Source organism: Chlamydotis macqueenii, chromosome Z (assembly GCF_036417535.1).
Source record: "Chlamydotis macqueenii isolate bChlMac1 chromosome Z, bChlMac1.mat, whole genome shotgun sequence".
Classification (NCBI taxonomy): Eukaryota; Metazoa; Chordata; class Aves; order Otidiformes; family Otididae; genus Chlamydotis; species Chlamydotis macqueenii.
This window is the reverse complement of record NC_141593.1, coordinates 38,488,422-38,509,371: the sequence shown is the minus strand read 5'-3', so window position 1 is coordinate 38,509,371 and position 20,950 is coordinate 38,488,422. Positions and strand designations below refer to the sequence as shown.

At 38.5% G+C, this 20,950-nt stretch overlaps 1 protein-coding gene across 1 annotated transcript in view; it reads left to right on the top strand.

Moving 5' to 3' along the window:
- The window catches only part of SMC5 (structural maintenance of chromosomes 5), a 49,304-nt gene extending 34,665 nt beyond the window's left edge, over positions 1–14,639 (top strand). Inside the window, exons 17-24 of the mRNA XM_086771018.1 lie at positions 408–530; positions 6,296–6,421; positions 7,060–7,155; positions 7,553–7,657; positions 7,865–7,984; positions 12,025–12,204; positions 12,293–12,388; positions 13,479–14,639. Of these exons, the coding sequence (XP_086627144.1) occupies positions 408–530; positions 6,296–6,421; positions 7,060–7,155; positions 7,553–7,657; positions 7,865–7,984; positions 12,025–12,204; positions 12,293–12,388; positions 13,479–13,619 (987 nt within the window). The 3' untranslated portion in view covers positions 13,620–14,639. The remainder of the gene's footprint in view (positions 1–407; positions 531–6,295; positions 6,422–7,059; positions 7,156–7,552; positions 7,658–7,864; positions 7,985–12,024; positions 12,205–12,292; positions 12,389–13,478) is intronic.
- The last annotated feature ends 6,311 nt before the right edge of the window (positions 14,640–20,950 follow it).

Genomic DNA, 20,950 nt, shown 5'->3' with positions numbered 1-20,950 from the left:
TTTTTCCATCTCTGTATGTGACTTAAGAAGTCCCACAAAATCCACCTGTTGGATTCCATCTCTGACAAGGAATTGAGATGGCTGTCTTTTCTCACATTTCCCATGTGAGTATACGGCGTAGGGAAAGAGAATGTGCTTTTTTGCTGTAAAATGGTTTGGTTTCGAGTGATACTTATGTGCTTGCAGGTTAAAAGTACTTGGGGGACTATACATCTTGAAGAGCTTGGGTCACCAATAAGTCATCTTTCTATTTCATTGAATTTGACAGCAGTGTTTAAGAACTGAACACAGTGTGAGGTTGTATGCTATGACTAAAGAATGGATAGTTTGTAAAGCCTGATACTGATTATATCAGTTTTGAGACTCTTGAGGAAAAAAAAATGGCATTTTCTATTTTTCCTGTGTAGGATTGTGTGTCACTGAACATCCTCAAAGCAGATTTGGTTCTTCAGAGCACTACAGTGGCTGCTGAGAAGAACAGACTAGAATCAGAGTATAAAGAAGCAAGTGTACAGCTAAAAGCTGCAGAGGTAAGAATTTCTATTAATACTGGGATATCTACAATGAAAACAGCTTCTATGGAAGCCTTTACAGTGTAGAAAAGGATGCTTCTGTGTCATTGTTTAGAAATGGGTGTTAGTCATGCTAAATATTTAATCTTAATTTCTATAGTTTGACTTCAGCCTCTTTGTTTAAAGCTGAATAGGAGCTTTGCCTTCCTCAATTAAGATAGCCAAGCTTCTGTGAGAATGTGCTGAACAGATGTCATGTCCTGGATCTTTTTATTATAGCTGTTATTTGGAAGTTATTTTGTTTCTTTTTTTTTCTGAGTCTATCATAGGCAAGTAGCCCCCACCCACACAGGACGTGGAACCTCAAGATGAACCAGAAAGTACTGTATCAAAGTAGAACAGAGCTATTTTCTTTCATAGCTTGTTTTCTCATTGTAATTAAATGCAGTTTTTTGGAGGACAGAAAGGAGGATAAATGGTCCTTCTATTGATCGTATTAGCAAGCTACGCTGTGTTCAGGTGAAAAAACAGTCTCTGAGGAATTAGTTCCACAGACAAGTACTCTTTTCTAAGAGCAGAGGATGCTGTGATCTCTCATGGTTGGGTGTATAGAAGTCAATTTTTGTATTTGTGTAGTAGTACAATCTTTCAATGTACAGGGGGCAAAAACTGTCAAAGTACAGGATGGTAAGTTTTTGCCTTGTCTTTCAAGAGTCAGGTTAACCATAACCTACTGCTAATTCAATTTGATCCCCAAAAAAAAAAAAAAAAAGTGCTGCTAGATGGAAAGCAATTCAAAAGGCAAATGATAGTTATTTTGGATGGATATGCCCTTTCAAAAAGAATGACCTCGGCATGTATTTAGAAAACCAGATGAGGTTATTGGTATCATCACTTGAAGGAAAATTAGGAAGAGAAGAACTTCCTAAGAGGAGCAAAAAGTAACTTGAAGACAGAGACAAGTCCAGCACGTTACTTGGAAAATCAATGTTGCGTCAGTTCTCTCACGTGATGCAACTGTTATTCAGACTTTATAAAAATTCAGTGCACAATTGCTTCATTGCTGGAGCTCAGTAAGGAGTAAGAATGTATTACAAAGCCACAAACCTCATGTGAGTAGTGTGTATTGTCACTGAGAAATTTAGTTAATGGTTTTAGTTCTCTCTGTCTCCATCTTCTTCATTGTTTAGAAAGTAGCTTGGGCTGGTGCATAGGTTGATATCTGGTCAGATGAGTAGACATGACTGGTAAATGTTCTGGTAATTCTTGTTTAAAGAAAAATTGCCTTCTTCCCTACTGAAGACGTTTTTGAGTTAGCTGAAGTCCCATTAGTCATCATTACTGGATTACATTCAACCACATAAGTAGCGGAAATCATATCAGAGTTTGTATTTTGGATGGTTGGTTCTAGGAACATTAAACCAGAAAAAAAAACCTAAAATTGGTCATCCCAGCAATTAGAATTTTGAGAAGTTTAACTGCTCTGGAGGAAAACTCTTCTGAGTGTTCAAGTGCATCCCAAGTTTTCACATACATGCAAGCCCAAAGCTATGCTTCCCCATACACTTCATGTTGAGTCTTTGAGTTAAGTCTTTAGCCCCTTTTTTTTTGAGAAGTTCTTTTTCCTATATGGCCCCATGAATGATATATGTTGTATACTCTGTGGTTTATTTTTTATTTTCTGCCTTAAGAGATGTGCTTTCATGGGGAAAACTCAGGATTTATTAGCTTTGTCTCAATTAAGTGTTATTTTAAGTAGTACGTTTAAATTGGCCCTTCCCTCCAACTTCTTAGTGGCTTTGGCTGTGATAATTTTTTTTCTACAGTAGTACTCTGTTAAGGTTGTCTTGCTTCAAAGCTGCCCGTGAGGGTGCTATCACAACACTTGGAGTGAATCTTGCAAACAGTTGCTGCATGTTTTTATAAAATAAATAAACCTGCAAAAGGAGGAAGTTAAACAGAAATAGAAACAAGTATGTTGCATAGATGCTATGTAGTGAACTAAATTGGAATCTAAGTGTTACAATTATGGGACCATTGATTCTCTGTTTAATCATCAGATGTTTTTCTAGGTCGTGTGGTGGTCATGATGCATTTGTTGACATTGGAATGGTCAGTATCAGCTAAAGGAGCTGCAGCACTTTGTTAATACTTAGCCCTTACTCATGGTGTTTATTTCCTAAGCAATCTTGAGTCTTTATAATACCTGAGTAAATATCTGATTAAGATTTGAATCAAACACAAACTCCGTTTATTACATCTAAGAGAATATCACATATGTTCCTTTTGTGAGGTCTTGGCACTGGAATACCATGGAGAGAGCAGCATGTTTGTTGCTTTATGGTGGGTTTTTTTTAACTACTTAAGTGGAAAGGCCAAAAAAATTACATGTTTTTGAGCAAGTCAAGTTAGCAACAACAGATTTCTGGGGTTTGTATTTTGTCATTGCAGTTCAAGTGGGAACCTGAGTGTTATTTTAACAACTCCTTGTATGTAATTTATTTAATGAGCCTAAGAAGCAAATCTGTTTCTGACCCATACTGAACATTAGGGAGGATTGTTAGCCCCATCTGCTCGTTAGATAATTGGCACAGTTGCCTGCATGTTTATGATGGTTGTTTGAAAGAGTCTTGCTAATTGTCTTGCTTTGATAGCTTGTGAATTTTTAGGTTCACTTGGTGTAAATTTGTTTAAATAACTGGTATTAATACTCAATATGTACGTCACAGCATGTACTCCTTAAGCCAAGTTTAAAGAACATGCAGATTCTGTTTTTCTAAGTATAAATTTCTGTACTTCAGATAATTAAATGCTGTCACAAAGCATGCATTCAAACACAAATTTGTAAGAAAACATTGGCTACTGGTAAATGTATTTTCTTTAACCAGCTTCTTATTTTGCACAAAACCAGTTGAAGTACTGATGAGCAAAACAGAATACAAACTACTTGTGGTTACAGAATATGATTGGTTTCTGCCATTTGAGAGATTCCTTTCAGGTAGCTGTAGATGCAACCCTGCAGTAGTACAGAACTTTCCTAAAGTATGCGGATACAGCTCTTTCCAAGTTGGTTCTTATGCTGTTGATTGAAACAAATGTAAAGCTCTCTCTAGGCTGTGATTTTTTTTCCATTGTAAAATCTCTGTTCAAAATGGTAATTCTTTCAGAGTTACTTTTTTATCTAGATGGTTTTATTGAGGCACCTTCAGGAAATCAACAGGAACCTTAACATAGCCATGCAGTTTTGGATATATAGGAGGGAGAAGGAATCAAGACTTGAATATTTTTATTTATTTATATTTATCTAACTTATTTAGCATGTGGCCATGACAATCAACTGGCAAAGCTGAATAAAAATTGAGGCTTACTGTATTGCTGAACTGTCAGTGTGTTTATTCTAGTATGTGCTTCATAACCATATCAAATGTCTATTACTTTCCAGTCTTCCTATTGAATGCTGAGGTTTTTCTCTACCCAGACATGTATTTTCCTTTTCACACACTGAAGAAGTTTCCTTGCCTAAGGCTTCGGTCAGGCATATTCAATGTTGAATCTGTCGCAGATTTTCAGTGCCTAGAGATCAACTCGAAATCTCGTTTCATGCAGCTCTGCAGGGTTTCAGGTGGGAGCTTTATGTACGATTGAGAGCTGAGATTCCTCACTTCGGATAATTCAGAATTGACTTTGACTCTGGAAATGGTCCAACACATAAGTATAAAATGGATGTTTCTTGTATAAAATAAAGTATGAGTCTGTTGCCTTTCGCTGGATCCTTTCCCTTCCTTATCATGAGATCAAAGCCGTTTCAGATGAAGCCAGTTGGCCTTTAATTTCCTGGGATCCAAAATACAGTCCAGTTTTAATTTAGAACTTTCTAAAATGTTCCTAAAAAATTGTTTGAGTGTATTAGAGAGCCTATGCAGATATGTAATAGAACATAAGCATTGTGGTGTACAGTTTTACTTGAACTAATTCAGAATGACATAAGATCTTGGCTGTAACCAAAAGGAGGACCATCCTCCACTTACTGCTGTTTTAACTGTATAGCGCTAATACCAGTCTGTCTGGCCCTCGTGTGAGATTTCCCTCCTTCTCTAGATTAGCATTTATGAAGTGGAGGGGAGGGAATCTAAAAAAGGCTTTTTTTTTTTTTTTTTTTAACCTTTCTGAAAACAATGCAGCATAGAAAAATGTTTTTACAGTGTATTTCTGAAGATTGTGAAATGTTTACCTCTAATGCAAAATCTATTTCCTAGTGCTTGGGGGAGGGAAGGAGAAATAGTATTTTTGAGTTGATACATGCTGTAGAGAACAGTAGCCCTAATTCTTGAGTAAGTGTGAGCACTCCACTGGTGATTGCTCATGATAGTATCTGTTACTACTGCCTCTGTTGTATTTAATGAATAACAATTAACTAAATTACTGGAAAGTAATGGAGTTGTTATCAATGTCTGTGTCTTGAATTTTAAAAATGTGGAATAAACATTTATCTAACCATATAATCTCCAACTGAACACTTTGAAATTTTTTTTTGCCACTGGAGGGCTCCCGTATTTAACTGAAGTACACAACAATACAAATCGGGAAGATAAAACTCTCCATGTGTAGGAACATGACTAAACTTTCCAAACTGTCAGAAGAAAGTTGTGAAGCAAAATATTGTGCATATGGACTTTGAGTTAAAATTTTGTGCCTCTGAAAAAAGTCAAAACAGTGTATTCCTGTGTTGTAATTGTCTGTTAAAAAGGTGGATTGTATGTGTAATCACTGACTAAATGTATAGTAAAATAACTTTGATTAAAAGCTCCAGTATCTTGGTATGTACTCCTTTCCACTTCTAAGTGGTTGGCAGCTCCCAGCTATCTGCAGTTGGGTGCTCACCTGAGCTGGGAGACAGGAGAAAGCAGTTAGTCCCAAGCCCTGCCAGGTCAACATTTGGAAACAGCAGGCCTGTGGTATGGAGTGAGATTTCTGGAGGCAGAAGGCAAGAGGTACTTAAGGCTTTCCAAGTTTTTTGCCTGAATACTGCTTATTTGATGATGATCTTTAGCTTAGTATTTCATGAAGGTATCATATTTTGTGTATTATAATTTAACTTCTGTTGTGGTAACATTGCATTATAAAAGTCATAGGACTAGGGTGGCCACTTGTAGTAAGTTCCAAAGAGTTAGCCTTGAGACCACTGTTCAAAACTAGAAATTGTACCTGCTTTTCACTTATTTTTCAGCACTAGTTTAAAAATAATGTGTGTTTCCTTTTTGTATTTTGCTATCTGTATTACAGAGGTAGAATATGAAAAGCAAAGGAAGTACTTCTGATTGTGTAATTATGATGTTTGCTCTGTAAAATTTTAGCTAAAATACCGGGCAGAGTATGTCATGTCCACCAAGTTTTCCCAAGCAGATACAGTTAAATGAGAGCTAAAAAAAAATAAGACTCACAGTAATTGTGTTTCAGCTTATAGGGAATTTCCTGTAGAACAGTCTATTTTGAGACATATGTTGAGTCTACATGCACACTTTTCTAGCTGAGAGGAAAAAAAGCTATATTACAAGAACATGCTTTTGATCAATTTACCTTGGCACCTGTTAACTTCGAGCAGAGAGGCAGAATGAGTTCTGTGTGTTGAAACATATTTTTGATCTTTAAGCAGTCTGATTTCCCCTACATTCTCCAACTTGATTGTTGTTTATTGCCAGTGTGCTAGTGTCACTTCTGGAAATGTATAATAAAGTGAAAAAAAAAAAAGGGTATTTTTATATCTTTAATGTATTTTCTAACAGCAACATTTTCGTGAACTGGATGATAGGAAGCGAGTTCTTACAGAGAACTGCAAGGAATTGCTGAAAAAAGCTCGACAAGTCTGCAAACTGAGTCCGGAGCAACATCTTCCAAAAGAATTTCAAACTGTATGTACACATATCTCTTAAATTTTGGATGATGTACACCATTCTAACTTCTCCAGCAAATAATATTATATAGTGTATAATGGAAGGCTATCAGGAAAGGATCATGTGTAATTCTGTTAGTGTTCACTCATATTGTCCCTTGCCCTTTTAAAGCACCTTTAAATAGTGCGGGGATATTCTCTGACTGTCAGAAAATTTGATCTGAAATTTCACTTAAAATCCATAGTCTTGTGTTCATAGAAATATTTAGAGGCCATATTTTTATAGCTTCTTGCTCTAATGGAGGAACACAAAAGAACTGAAATCTGGGCCTGCCTACTTATCTGAAGGTCCTACCAGTCTCTAGAAGTATTTGCATGGTATAACTAAGATAGCCCCTGGCTTATACCAAGTCTGTGAGCATCTGGACCTGAACTATGGAGCATTTAATTGTGTATTTTTATTATGCAGTAGCACTTCTAGCCTTTTTTTTGCTGTCCAGAACAGTTTGTAAGGGAATCTTGCTGTGTTAAATTTTAAATATGTGACATCCTGATTAAAAGTAATAGAATATTTTTATGGTTTATTAGATTTCTTTTTAGCAAACTTGAGCCCTTCATTAGAATTGCTGTGTAACGCATGCATCTTCTCTCTTGTAGGCTTTTCAGGCTCTTCCAAACACGTTGGAGGAAATTGATGCTTTTCTGAATGAAGAGAAAACCAGAGCCTCCTGTTTCACAGGCCTGAATGCTTCGGTATGTTCACTGCTTTCCCTCCGCCCTCCCTTCCTCCCCCTCCACCCGTATTGTACTTGCTTCCCACACTGTGCTAGATCTTTTAGTATAATAAGCTAGACAGCAGGAACAATGTGCTGTAAATGCCAGATTCTGCATCTATTAGAATTTTAAGTAGTTTCTTCCAAAAGCACAGTGTGTTCTGTGCCTTTTAGAAAAAAAAAGTTGCAGTAACCTGAAGTAAGCAAATGCTTTACGGTTTCTTTGCTTTAAAGCCAGAAATGTATCTTGTTCAGTGTGCAGTGCAATTATCTATATAGTTGTGTTTGAACAGAATCGGTGCAGTGTGATATATTTACAGTCAAGGTCAGAACTGGCAAACATTTTGTTGATTGCTTTTTTTTATTTATTCTGGCAGGTTGTTGAAGAATACAATAAGCAGACCCAAGAAATACAGCAGTTGACGGAATATCTAGAGGAAAAGAAAAATGAATTGGATAACTATAAACAAAACATTTCACAGGTAATGGCTGAAATTACCACTTCTGTATCAGTATGTCTTTATTAGGATAGAATTTATGTACAGAAATAAAGGGTTACATTCCAAGTTGTCTTGAGTGTAAACTGAGATGTTGGCTTCTGTAATTATGGTATTTTTGAATTTAAATGCTATCTGTAAAGGAAAATTCAATTATTAAAAATGGTTTTCCATTGATATATTTACTTCTAGGTCAAAGAAAGGTGGCTGAACCCCTTGAAAAAGCTGATTGAGCAAATTAATGAGAAGTTCAGTAACTTCTTTAGTTCTATGCAGTGTGTTGGTGAAGTTGATCTTCATGTGGAAAATGAGGTATGATTTATTTTTCATATGGAAGAATAACATTCATTTTCATGCATCATCTTTTGCTTGTGTATTGCTAGGGAAAAAAAACAAGTTGTCATTTGGATTGTAGAAAATATATTATTTTTTAAAAAATAACAAACTTTTACTGATGAGCACACTTTTTTTTTGTGCTAGAACTGACCATTCTGATTAAAGGAAAATGAGTGTCAGATGTGTAGGACTTCAACTCACTTACTTTTGGAAGCTTCTTGCAACTTACAGGGCTCAGTTATGAGTATTATATTTACTTTAGCTTTAACTCAGATTCATTAAGTTAGTGATTTAATTCTACATTTTTAGCTAATTTGTGCTATTCTATTGTCATTTAGTGTCTAAATCTGCTATTACTAAGTGTTACATTGATTTGGTTTTACATGCAGTTTCTACTCAGGTCTGCTGGCATTTTATCTGTTTTGGAAGTAGCAATCGTTTAGCCCAGGCTGTTATGCCCACAGTAACATTTATACGAAGGGTTTACTTCTGATTAAGAGTTTAAAGCACCAATAGTACCTTGGGGAGAAATATTCAGTGCAATGGGCTGAAGAGAAATGTTTTGGTTTAAATTAAACTCTGTAATGATGATTTTAAGACTCTCATATGTAATGCATAGACTCAACAATACTGAAGTTGACAGTTAAACTTTTTTTTTTTTCCTACTGTAAATTACCCAAGTAGCTTTTCTTAAAATATTTGAAGTGGTAGTTATTACTGGGGGCAGAATAGTGACTGACAAGGCTCTTTACTTGAACTACATAAAAACATTTATATAGAAACAAATGTGTTATGAAACAGTAGGAAGTTAAATCACAGACTTTTCAGTTCCTGTGATAGTTACCTACAGAGTCAGATCTTTATTACACAAGTGCTATCTTTTATCTAAAAGTAAGCTGGGAGAGAGTACACAGAAAAACACTACAGCAGTTTAAAAGCAAAGGGAGTCTGGACTGTCTTCTGTGGAAGGTCTTGCTTTTCTCTTGCAAAGATGTCACAAATAGTTTAAGAGATTAGCTGGTGGTACTGTGCCAATGACTAAAACTTTTTGCTCAAGAGATCAATGCCAATAGTACAGAGAGGTGGGTAGTTTTTCTAGAGCTTGGATTCATTACTCTCCTCCTCTGCAGGAGTCTCGTTTGCCCTGACCTGTAAATATCAAAAGAGAGATGCTTGAGGCAGAATTATCTTTGTTAGAAATATTCCTGAGACACTAAAGTTCAAGCTTCTGTTAGCCTGCCCTGCAGGAAGCTTGCTATCTGATTATGTCCTTGGTGACAGCACCTATGATGTGAAGCACTACACTGGGTTATTCTTCAACATCCTAGCAGAAAACTCAGTGAGCATTCTGACTTTCCTTGGTAGAACTTGGTAACCAGAATTCAGAGCATGAGCAGTCATTACCCGTACCTTCCTCGATTCCCTACAGGGAGTTTTTAGCATCATTCTTGGCAGGTCCTGGAACATCTGTCAGTTATATGAACTGGCATTCCCAGTAGTCTGTCAACAAAGGCCTGACTTTCTAATGCTGTTGCAGCTGTGCTGAAGGGTACATCTTTTTTACTAGAGGTTTTGCCACACTGTACCTTGTCAACTTCTTCAAACCTAGTTTCAGTTTGTGCCAGTGCATCTGAAAGTACAGTGGGCCTAGAAGCCTTAGGTCCTGTTTTTTATTTCTCCTCACAGGAAGTCTTTGTGTTCTTGATGTCCCACAGCCCCATCCTTTTCCAAAGAGTATAGCAAAAGCTCTACAAATACCTGTTAGAGAAGAAACAGGAACTAAATTGTGAACTTAAGGATATTTTTTCACTCTACTATGCTAAATGTTCCTGGGCATAAGCAAGCCAGACTGTGTGTCTGTTGAGATTGATCCTGACAGTCAAGTACCAAATCCTACTACAATGGAGAAAGTTTGTCTAAGTTATGGTGCTGTTATCCTCACTGTTTAGGAGAATGTCTTACTAGCTCCCCTTAGGAAAATACCACCTCCAGAAAGGTCAGTGCAGCAACATTCATTTGCTTTCAAAGCATGCCTCATGATCTTCCTGATTATCAGGCATGGCTATCAAACTGCAATCTGCAAATCCAAGAAGTTAATTATTCTTCTGAGAAGCTGTATTAAATGCCAAAGAAGACATTTCTTCCATAATAGGGGAGAATGAAATGGTAACCAAAATGAACTTGCAAATAGTTTTAGTTGCATTAAGCATTGCTTTGTTCCGGTGTGTCTGTCATGGTCATGTAGCACTCCTTCTCAAGGCAGGTCTTCAGTTTGTTTTTGGAAGTGCCAACCCTTTGCCAACAGCGAAAACATCAAGGGTGAGAAGGATGACCTGTCTTCAAACCTGGAAAAAGTTAGCACTCAGCAAACACAAGTTTATAGCTATGTCAGGTCACCTTCATTCTCTCCTAAAGTGTATGCGTTTGCCTCAGCCTCAAAGAGTCACAGTTCCTTGTTTCTATAATACTAGTACACCAAAAGCACCAGAGGTTTGTAGTGTGTGAAATCAAATACCGGTATAAGACCTTACACTTTCCAGTCTAGAGGGTGTTTGTCTGCCCGCAGGTGTGGTAAAACACCAGGAACATCAAAAGATGGCTTGTTGTTCTGATTTAGCAGATTCACTGATCTGAGAGGATTTGATAGGTCCTCTCCAATGTTAGATGGTATGTGATATGCACATTACTTATGCCAAAGCAAGACCTGAAGGTAGCAAAGAAGCTGAAAATTGTTCCTACAGCCTTGAAGTTCCTTAAGGCAGTTTTTAAGACTTAAGGATGGTATAGCTTACTTACTCCATGGTGGCTTTTAGACCTTGTGCTTCACGAAAGCCAGCCGTACAATGGGACTCTGCTGTGCCAGCTCACCCAGGTTCATATGCCTTTTGATGACTGGAGTATGTGGCAATCTGAACCAAACTGGCATGGCTTCTATGGCATGGGAACATCATTGTCTCTTTGACACAACTGTCCTTTCTAAATCTAGAAGTATTCTGTGAGTAACCATCAGAAATCACCTCCACTCCTTTCTTCTACCCTAAGCATTACAATTGTGTTATCAGAAGAACATGAGTCGATGACCTCCCAAGTGCAGGATTTACGCTTCCACGGTGAATATGGATAGACCTCTTGGAACTTGTATTCCCGAAACTTTTGAATCTTCCCTGTAGCTCTCACTAACTTGATAGGTGCATATAAAGATTGTGTCTCATGTAGACCAAACGATAAGCAATCAGTATGGCCTTTCTGTGCTGGGGATTGCATTCCCATTCCTGCACTGAGATTATCTGAACTTCAGAAATATTAGCAAGTACTCCAAAGATTTATTTTTTTCTTAAATCATGAATATATTTCCTTGCATGGGCCTTCTTTTGAACCACATCCACACACCTGTGCATCATTGACTCAGGCTCCTGACAAGTGTCAGTTTTCTGTTATAGAAAAGGCTAGGGTTGGAATCCTTGTATGTGATTTTCATGACTGAGTATGAAAGGGAAATTGCTGTGGTGGATTTTATAGGGGCTTTATAAGTCCACCTGCTAGTGGAGGAAAAGTGAAGGATTTAATTAGACTGCTTCCATTTGAAGAGGTTCAGATGGGATCTTAACCTACACACACTCCCATCATCTCACTCTTCCAAGTTGATAGCATCATGTACCCTAACACATTTTTTGCGATGAGTGGAATTTATAGGGGCATTATTTTCTCCTTTTTATAGCCAATAGTTTTTTTTTCTTGTCAATGTTCTTAATATGTATGAAGTCTTTCTTACCAAGGATTCAGAAATTAACAAATCATTGTCATGGGGAGGGAGTGGTATTGAAAATTGTCTATCTAACAAGAATAGATCAGAGTTAAGGAAAATACATGAAACAAAATTAATATATTGGTATTAAGTTGACCCTGAGTAGTTCATAGGTGCATGTAGAACATTTTACATAAATTTCCTTTAATTTGCATGTTGTTGTCAAATAAGCTGTAGAGAAACTGAATTTAACAGATACTGGCTTTTATAGGAGGAGTACGACAAGTACGGGATTCGCATTAGAGTCAAATTCCACAGTAGCACTGAACTTCATGAGTTGACTCCGTATCATCAGAGTGGAGGGGAGAAAAGTGTTTCCACTATGTTGTACCTGATGGCTCTACAGGAACTCAACAGATGTCCTTTCAGGGTTGTAGATGAAATAAATCAGGTGAGAATCAATAGTGCAGTATATAACCTCTTACTATACAGATGCTTATGACACAGTGGGGAGAACAGACTTTTTTGTTTTCTTTTAGGGAATGGATCCAATGAATGAGAGAAGAGTTTTTGAAATGGTTGTAAAAACTGCTTGTAAAGAAAGCACATCTCAGTACTTCTTTATTACACCAAAGGTATGCGGCTGAAAATGAAATTGAAAGTTTAATGTGTAGGAGAGTTTGACGTTTGTGTGATAATATCTGTATTAACACTATATAACTTACCTCTGCTTTACCTAAGAACTTAATATTAAAGGGTAACTGTGAGACAATTTGCCCCTTTTAAGGACAGTCCTGGCAGGAATTCAGACAACTTATACCAAGGCTCATCTTGTCATAAACACATTGTGGAACTGTGGCTTCTGTGGAAGCATCACAAGTTATCCACCAGTGGATAGGGATACCCTGTAGCAAAGCTGTCAAATGTAATGCCTCTAGCTCACACAGAATTGGGATTGTAGCAGAGACCAGTTTCCAAATAGATCAGATAATGATATTGGAACAGGCTAGTGTGCTGACATCGGAAAAAGTAGAGGAGTCCCACATTCATGGAGGGAAACTATTCAAGTAATAAGCTGAGACTTACAAGCTCAGAAAAGGTCAGTGCTAAGCTTCATGAATAATGGCTTGAAGAGAACTTTTCAGTCACGAATGACCAGTGTTTAATTGTTCTCTTCAGTTAAAATAAATAAAAAAATTGTAGTTGACTTACTAGATGATGCGATGATGTGATTTTGTGGCTTGAAAGGACTAGTAAGTAGGGTAGCTGTTCACCTACACCTGTAATAGAGGCTAATGTTATTATGTTCAACTTAATCCAACACAGACTGAACCAGTAAAGGTTACTTATACACCAAAGAGGCAAGCATCAGTGATGGGCTGTGCACTTCTTAAGATACCAGTTCTCCTGCATCCCATATGTCACTGTATTTTAGAAAATTTGGCTAGTGTATGCTATTCTTTTCTGTAAATAGCAGTTGAAGGACCTGAGGAAGGTCACCTACAGCATTTACCTGACTGAAAGTAGGCAGAAGGTGATGCTTGTTGTTAACATGGTGAAGTTGTGTTCTGGTTTTGTCGTATCATCTGTCAGAAAGGCTATAATACTGCTATATTGACCTTTTGAGATCTAAGGCTTTACGTAGACCTCCTTCACCTTTTTCAGATAATGGGGAACAACATCTCTTCTAGCTATTTTGACTTTGTTTTTTGTGTTTTTCACCAGCTCCTGCAGAATCTTACTTACGATGACAAGATGACAGTGTTGTTTGTCTACAATGGACCTTTTATGTTGGAGGCAGACAAATGGAACTTAAAGGCTTTCTGTAGGCGACGGCGGCGACTTGGGAGGATGGATGAACAGTGATACATATATATATGTTTAAAACATATAATGTTTTTGTAGAGCTTTTGGAACATCTGGCTTTCAAGACTGAAGTTGGGAAATAAGAGAACCTGCAAAGAAGTGATGATTAAGAACTTTGATTCTTAAAACTTGTGTAAAAGTGTAACAGATTTGAAGTGTGTGATTTTTTTTTTTTTCTCCCCCCAAATCTTTCATAATGGTCTCTTCAAAGAACCTACTTTTTCTCAATAGTAGTTTTAAATAAAAAGGAGGTTTCTTATATTTTGCTATTTTATCAGTAATGTATTATCAGAAGTACAGTTAATTTTTCTAGGTTATACTGGACTAATTCTATATCTGAGTTTTGGTTTTGGGGAGTTGTTTTCCCCCCTCAAAACTAGTAAACAGTGTTCCCATAACACAGTTAAGTATGTTCTCCAAACTTTTCCTATTGAAATGGAAACTTCTAGAATGGATTTGTAGGAAGAGAGTGGTTTTTAAGTAGCTGTGCGTTGTTTTTTGTTTTGTGTAAATATACATGAAGTTAATATAAAGAGTATACTATTGTTAGAATAATATACCGTATTTTCAATTAATATTTATTATTTTTGAGCCAATGTTCCATTTTGTATTCCTTGAAGAATAGGTGTTTATTTTTCTACTAAGTCTCTCATAGCAAGGAGACTGACAAAGAGCCAGGTGGTTTTGAAACAATGAGCTGGTTAGCTTGCGGAAGTAAAACTAAGCAATATATAGCTTTGTGTTGGGTTTCTGAAGTAAAACTTGGTATGGTATTGGTGATAGATGAACAAAACAGTCCTGCTGATTTCACATGTAAGTTAAAACCAGGAGGCTTTTTACAAGACTTCAGCCACATTGGAGTGATTTTATACGCAACAGCTTTTCAACAGATAGCCATAAAATTAATTAGTAGGGGTTTGGCCATAGCTGTTAAGCATTTGAAAGTAGATGTTATCAACAGAATGCTAAATACCTAAAATGAAGTCTTGGTTATTTAGTTAACTATGAACAAAAAAATAATACTGAATTGTGAAGAATGATTTGTGAAGAAATGGAAACTAGAATTGGTATGCAAAATGTACATTAAAATGATTGAATCCTAGGACACCATCTGAAAATATGCAGTATCCTTGTTTCACAGGGGGAGTAACCTTTCATAGAGTTTTATACAAAATTTGCTGTCCACTTGATTTTGAGTGGGATTTTTTCTTAACAGCATCCTCTTGATGAGCTTTGTCAATGGAATTGATATGTCAGGCTTTTTAAGTTAGAATGTTACAAATGAAATAACCCACTGCAAAATACAAGCTAGAATCTGAAAGATTTTGGATATTAAGGGTTAAGTACTGTAATTCTTGTTTAAAATGGACGAGCCTTTAAGGGCACAGAGAACTACAGATTCTTATATTGCAGGGCACTGTTGATCCATGGAGCTCTGTCTGACTGTGAAATGAGTTCCTGGAATAAATTCCATGAGGATTAGTGCCTATACACAAATATTTCACAGAAGAACTAAAGCAGTATGGAAGCTTGGGCTGTAGTCCAGGAACTGACCGGGCCAGCAGAGTATCCTCAACTTAATTAAGGCTATAGGCCTGTCTGTCCAGTGTATTGCGAGATGTAGGGTTTTTTTAATGTGTTCTTTGATCTTCAAAATACTTGGCTTCTCATAACCCTGAACTTTCAAGGTTTTGGTTAGTTGTTTTTTTTTTTAATTGAATGGAAAAACATATATTCTCTTTAGTCTCTGAGGATCACTGTATGAAAAGTGCAATTTGTTTTCAGTGTCTAAATAAGTGGAACTACTTACATGAACATGTGTTAGGACTCAGTTCTTCTATGGCTAGGCAGCACTGAGTATCTATTCCTAATGCTGTCACTTTAGAACTTTGTGGGATTTCTTCCTAGAATTCAGTTTCCTTCTCATGTTTCAGGCTGAGGTATGAAATGTAAGTCTGACTTATTTCAAGAGGATGGTATTCCAGATCCTGTCTCAAAAATTATGTCTTCTGGATATGTGCCTGCCACGCTGCACAAGTGAAGAGGATGACAGCTTGTGGGTGTTTGCTTTTGCCTTGGAGGTCTGTCAGCTATTGACCAGAGATTCTGATTCTTACATATCTGGCCACAATCTTAATATGACATTGTAATTCATATTAATTTACTTCAGTGTAATGAGCTGCAGAACCATGCCACTGTCATGTTACTGACCAACAGAGCTTCTGCTAGCTAAAGCCTTGAAAAAAGAACTGTAAACCCAACTTTGTATATAAAAGCAGCCATTGCTGTTTGCAAATGGGCTCTGCATCGTGACTGTGTGCCTCCCCTACACATGTTCCTGTTAGTAACCTGCTAATTCGCGTGACAGGTGCATCCTGTCCACATGCAGAGACCTTCTGGCTTAAAAGGAAGTACTTTGAACTGGATCATGTATCCAACCATGAAAATCCACACTGAGTCGTTCAGTGTAGCTGCAGTGTTATTTAGCATTCCTTACCTGCGTATATGGCCCTTCCACGCTGCCAACTTTCTTGCTGTGCCTCATGCTTTGCTACTAGTAGTCAGCTCCTCAGGGACTCTTCCTATAAAAACCCACGGAACTTATTTCAGTGTAACTTTGAGGACAGGGGGATGAGTGGGAGTTTAGGTTAAATATACATGAAGTATCCAACTTCTGCTGACTAGACAGGACTTCTCAAAAATGTAGAAGTGGAAAGACCTCAAATAGGCCTGACAGCTGAAGTATAAATTGGGCTTTCTCCAAAAATAGATGCTTTTCCCTGTTATTCAGACCAGCTGAAGGCTATGGCAAAGATCCTCTTCCACCACTATCTGCAATTTTTACAAACGTGTCTGCTTATATATGGAGACAAAGAGAAGCAGCATGGAAATTGTGACCTAATAGAAAGATCTTGAGAAACCAAATACATGAAAAGCACTTGTAAATCACTTTTTACTGTATTTTGTCACTGTAAGTGACATTTGTGCATGTGTGTTACTGTTAGCTAGGAGCGTTGGCTCAGTCAGATGAAGCAGCAAAACTAGTATGAAAAGGGACCCTTGCATAACTGCAATGCTTTTAACATGCTTGCAAGAAGCTTAGGCTTTTATTGGAAGAAAAATAAATTAGGCTTGTTAAGGCTGTTGCTGACTGGGAATATCTATTCTCCAGGCTTTGGGATTTGTGAGAGATGATGAGACACAGAGCTGGTGCGGGCAGCAGAATGCTTACTGAAAAGTATGGTAGGTGCTCTTTAGAGGCCTGGATAGGCACCTGCTCCAGGCCTCACGGCAAATTTTACACTAGTGGAGGCTCGTGGGTATGGTTTGTGCCAAGATACTCCCCCTCTTTTGTTACTAAGCTGTCTGGCTGATGCTTCCTTTCTAGAAGCTTCTGGACCATCTTCAAATACTGCTTCCTATGGAACTGATTTGGGTTTCTTCCATGAGCCTGCAGTTATCTGCTTGTTCCCTTAGCAAGGCCTCTGAATTTTCTGAACATCTCTTACTAATAGGCTTTAATTTTCACCTTCCTTGCCCAATTCCCATGCCATTCCATAGTGTCATCTTGAAAGCAAAGTGTTGGAGCAAACATGAGTCAGTTGTGAAATTTATCATTCTATCTTACAAACACTTGCATAACATTAACAGGCTTTGGATAGTGAGGTTTACCTGGGGGAGGGAAGGAAATGTGAGAGGGAGGTCTGTGATTCAACATGCTCAGTGTTTGCTAAGCTGAGCGGGGGTCCTGTGGCTGTCCCTGAGGGTTGGCTAAGGCATGGTCCCACACAATGCGAAATTCCTTCTCTTGTCCCTGCACCCCACAACACTCAACACCACTGCTGAGGTGAAGGGCTATACTGGCTCAGGAATAGTAATTCTACATCAAAATGTATTGTAATTTCATAGAAGTTGTTTTGATGTTGCATGTGTCATTTCCCTGTCCTCTCTCCTGTCTTTATTTGGCCTGCTTCTTGAAAGGTGCACTGTAGTTTCTTCTGATTTGATGGGCACGATATCTGATGGAAGACGTCTGGCAGAAGAGCTACATCACAGGAAGCTGGGGGAACCTTGGCACTCTAGCATCACTGTAAATAACTTTGAGCCAGAATTACTCTCTTCAGTTCTGACTCACTGAAACACAATGTCCAAAATAAATCTTCCTAGAACTTTTTGTTACAGCAGCATTTTTTTTTTCCCCAGCACCTTGCTAATTAAAAATAAAACCAGAATTCAGGACATCATAATTTGGAGAGGAAAGAGATGGAGAAGGGAATTAAATCCACCTCTGCTCCAAGAAGAATCCTCCCCCTGTCTCAGCCTAAACATCTGAAAATCGCAGCAATGTTTCTCTGCTGTTGCACTCACAGACTAGTCTTGCCAAGTGCTTCTCCTGTGAGAAGCATGTTAGGACAGCCTGGATGAAAGGCAGTGTTTCATATGCGGGGGGTGATTTAGTAGTTACTATACTTTTTCAGTGCTAACTTTAGCCATTGACAAGGCTGAACTGTTAAGAGTGCAGGAACCAGATGTGTTCAGCCATTGAAATCTTCTCAGGAACTACTGTGGCAGTGTTGAAAGCCAGCAGGGAAAACACAGAAAAATAAAGGCAAGTAGCAACAGCGGGGGCAGAAGTTCAAAGAGGTGATAACCGGCACTATAGCAGCCTGCCCGCTGACATCCTCTCCTGTGGCTCAGCTCTTTCCCAGTGGCGCAATCCCCTGCCAGCAATTCCCATCTCTGCTTTCCACCAAATTCCATCAGCTTTTCTCCACTATTCTTCTGCTCCCCAGTTGCTCTCGATGTAATTCCGCAGTTGTCCAGCTTTCCTTTTGTTGATCTATTACCCCCACTAAGCCAATGTTTTTTTGACAGTTGTACTGGTTTTGGCTGGGATAGAGTTAATTTTCTTCGTAGTCGCTTGTATGGGGATATGTTTTGGATTTGTGACTGTTGCTAACATAGGGATGTTGTAGCTTTTCCCTCTTTCTCACGCTGCCCAGCCAGCACAAGAAATTTACAAGAAGTTGGGAGCAAATGCAGCTGGGACAGCTGACCCCAGCTGACCAAAGGGATATCCTGTGCCGTGTGACATCATGCTGAGCTGTAAAAGCTGGGGGAAGAAGGAGGATCATTCGGAATTATGTCTTCCCAAGTATCCGGTATGTGTGGTGGAGCCCTGCTTGTCTGAGAAATGGCTGAATGCCTGCCTGACAATGGGAAGTACTGAACGAACTGGGGGAGAGTGCGTGAGTGGCTCAGCCTGCTGAGCTGCCACCACCACAACAGTGTATGTTAGTCTCGAAAAATGATATTATGCATGTGATTAGCTACAGTTTAGTATTGCAAATTATTTGTATCAACTATTGCATCTGCAGCTACATTAAATCTTGGCAAATATGCCCAGTGTGTATTTGTAGAAGAGCCAGACGTCTGCTTGCAGACCAACAACCTCTTTGGTAAGCAGGAGATGAGAACCTGGTAAGCAAGCTGGAAAGGAATGACAAAATTCACTTTGTTGGGACTAAGGAACCATGGACAAACCTGGTTTTGCTCGAAGCAAGAAGGAGGGAACAGAGGATAACTGGGAAGATGGTGGCAGAAAACATCAAAGAGCCTTGGAAAAGAACAGGTAACAAGCAACATGGATGGCTCAAAGTGAATATATGCTTTAAGGTAATTGGGATCATGTAATTTAAAGGGGAAGAGCCTGCAACTCACCCTTCTCCACTTTGTAACCGAAGCTGTAGACTGTGAACTTTATGCTCATTGATCTCAACTGCAATCTGCTAACACTGTTTAGCAGTTTGAGTCATGTAATAGCTTTTTCATGGGTAATAGGTTTTTTTTTTGGTTGGTTAGGGCTTTTTTGTTGGGGTATTTGGTTTTGTTGCTGGTTTTCCTGAAGAATTACTACACAGAGTAAATCCAAAGGAGATAATCTGCACAAGGAGTGCAAAGTGATTTGCTCTCAACCACCACCAACAGTGTCAGCCCCACTCTGTGCTGATGCAATGATGCTTAAAGGTCTGTTCAGGTGAAAAGCCACTGATGATGCAGTTTTCTACAGGTCTCAGTGGCTGAAGAATCTGGATCCATTTTGTGTCTGCTTCTGAGCTCAACTGTGCTGTTCATGAAGGATTTTTTTTGGTCAGAGCTTTTGTAGTATTTAAAATACACCTCGCTGTGCTGGTTTGATGCCAGTGTAATCAAAGTGGTACAGCCCCCCGTGTGTATGCAGTTCTTCAAGCACCAGTATATCAGAAATCAGTACACTAATGAAGAATTGTTCAAGTAAGTTATATTGGGCAAGTCTCCTTTATTTCATTTTGAAGGAACTTACAGTAAGGCTGTCCCCCTTGAAATGCTTTGGTTAAAAAAATGATACCTCTGAGAAAAATGGTTCATTGAACATAAGAGCTGAATGTAGCTTAGCTTCTAGGTAAGGCCAGGATGTTTTTCTGTGATCTGGTAAAACAGAGGCAGTGATCTACCAGCAGCATTGCATAGACTAACAACACAATCGTGGTTTTCCCTCACCTTGTGGTTTTTGACAGAGCAGTTACACATGGCTTTTCATAGGCTCTTAACAGTGTTTTTGGGTTGGAAACTCTATTCAAGGCCACTGAGGCAGGGGTTAAGAGCAGAAGAGCCCAAACCACTATAAAGGGTCTCTCCAGGGAGCTCTGATGTAACTTACACCTGCATCTCCTGAAACTTCTGCTTCTGTCTCTCTGGCCTTTGCCCATTAGCCAAAAGACAAAGAAAAGGCCATCTCAAGACTTTTCTGTGCACCTTCTTAGCACATCAGGAGGGCTCTGATATTGTTTGTACTCTTTGATTTCTTTCTCCATGTGTTCAGAATTCCTGTAGGGCTTTCTTGCATCTTGGGATGGTAAGCTGTCCTTATCTACTCTGTGATTCTCCTACTCCTGTGGTTTACACACTCCATTTTCTTTGTACCTGGTGTTCAGCGGTGCAGACATCCAGGTGTTGCTTTGATCAGCATTACATGGCCTAAGAGGCAGCAGACAATATGGAAAGAGAGACTGATGGCTTTTGATCTGAAAAGCAATAGGAATTTTATCAATTGTTAAGGCAGTCCCTTAAAGAGGACTTGGGTAAGTATGCTGTTCTGACAATTGTGACTTTGCATTAAGTTATTTTTGACGTAATTTGTCAGATGTGGCTGAGAGGTGAGCTTGGAAGAGAATTCGTTCCAAAGCCAAAGCCATTGAGAAAGTAGCGGTTGTTATGGAGCTCTGGTGCAGAAAGGAAATATCACTGGCTCCTTAGCCCTGAATGAGTGATTGCTGAACAACATTGCTTTA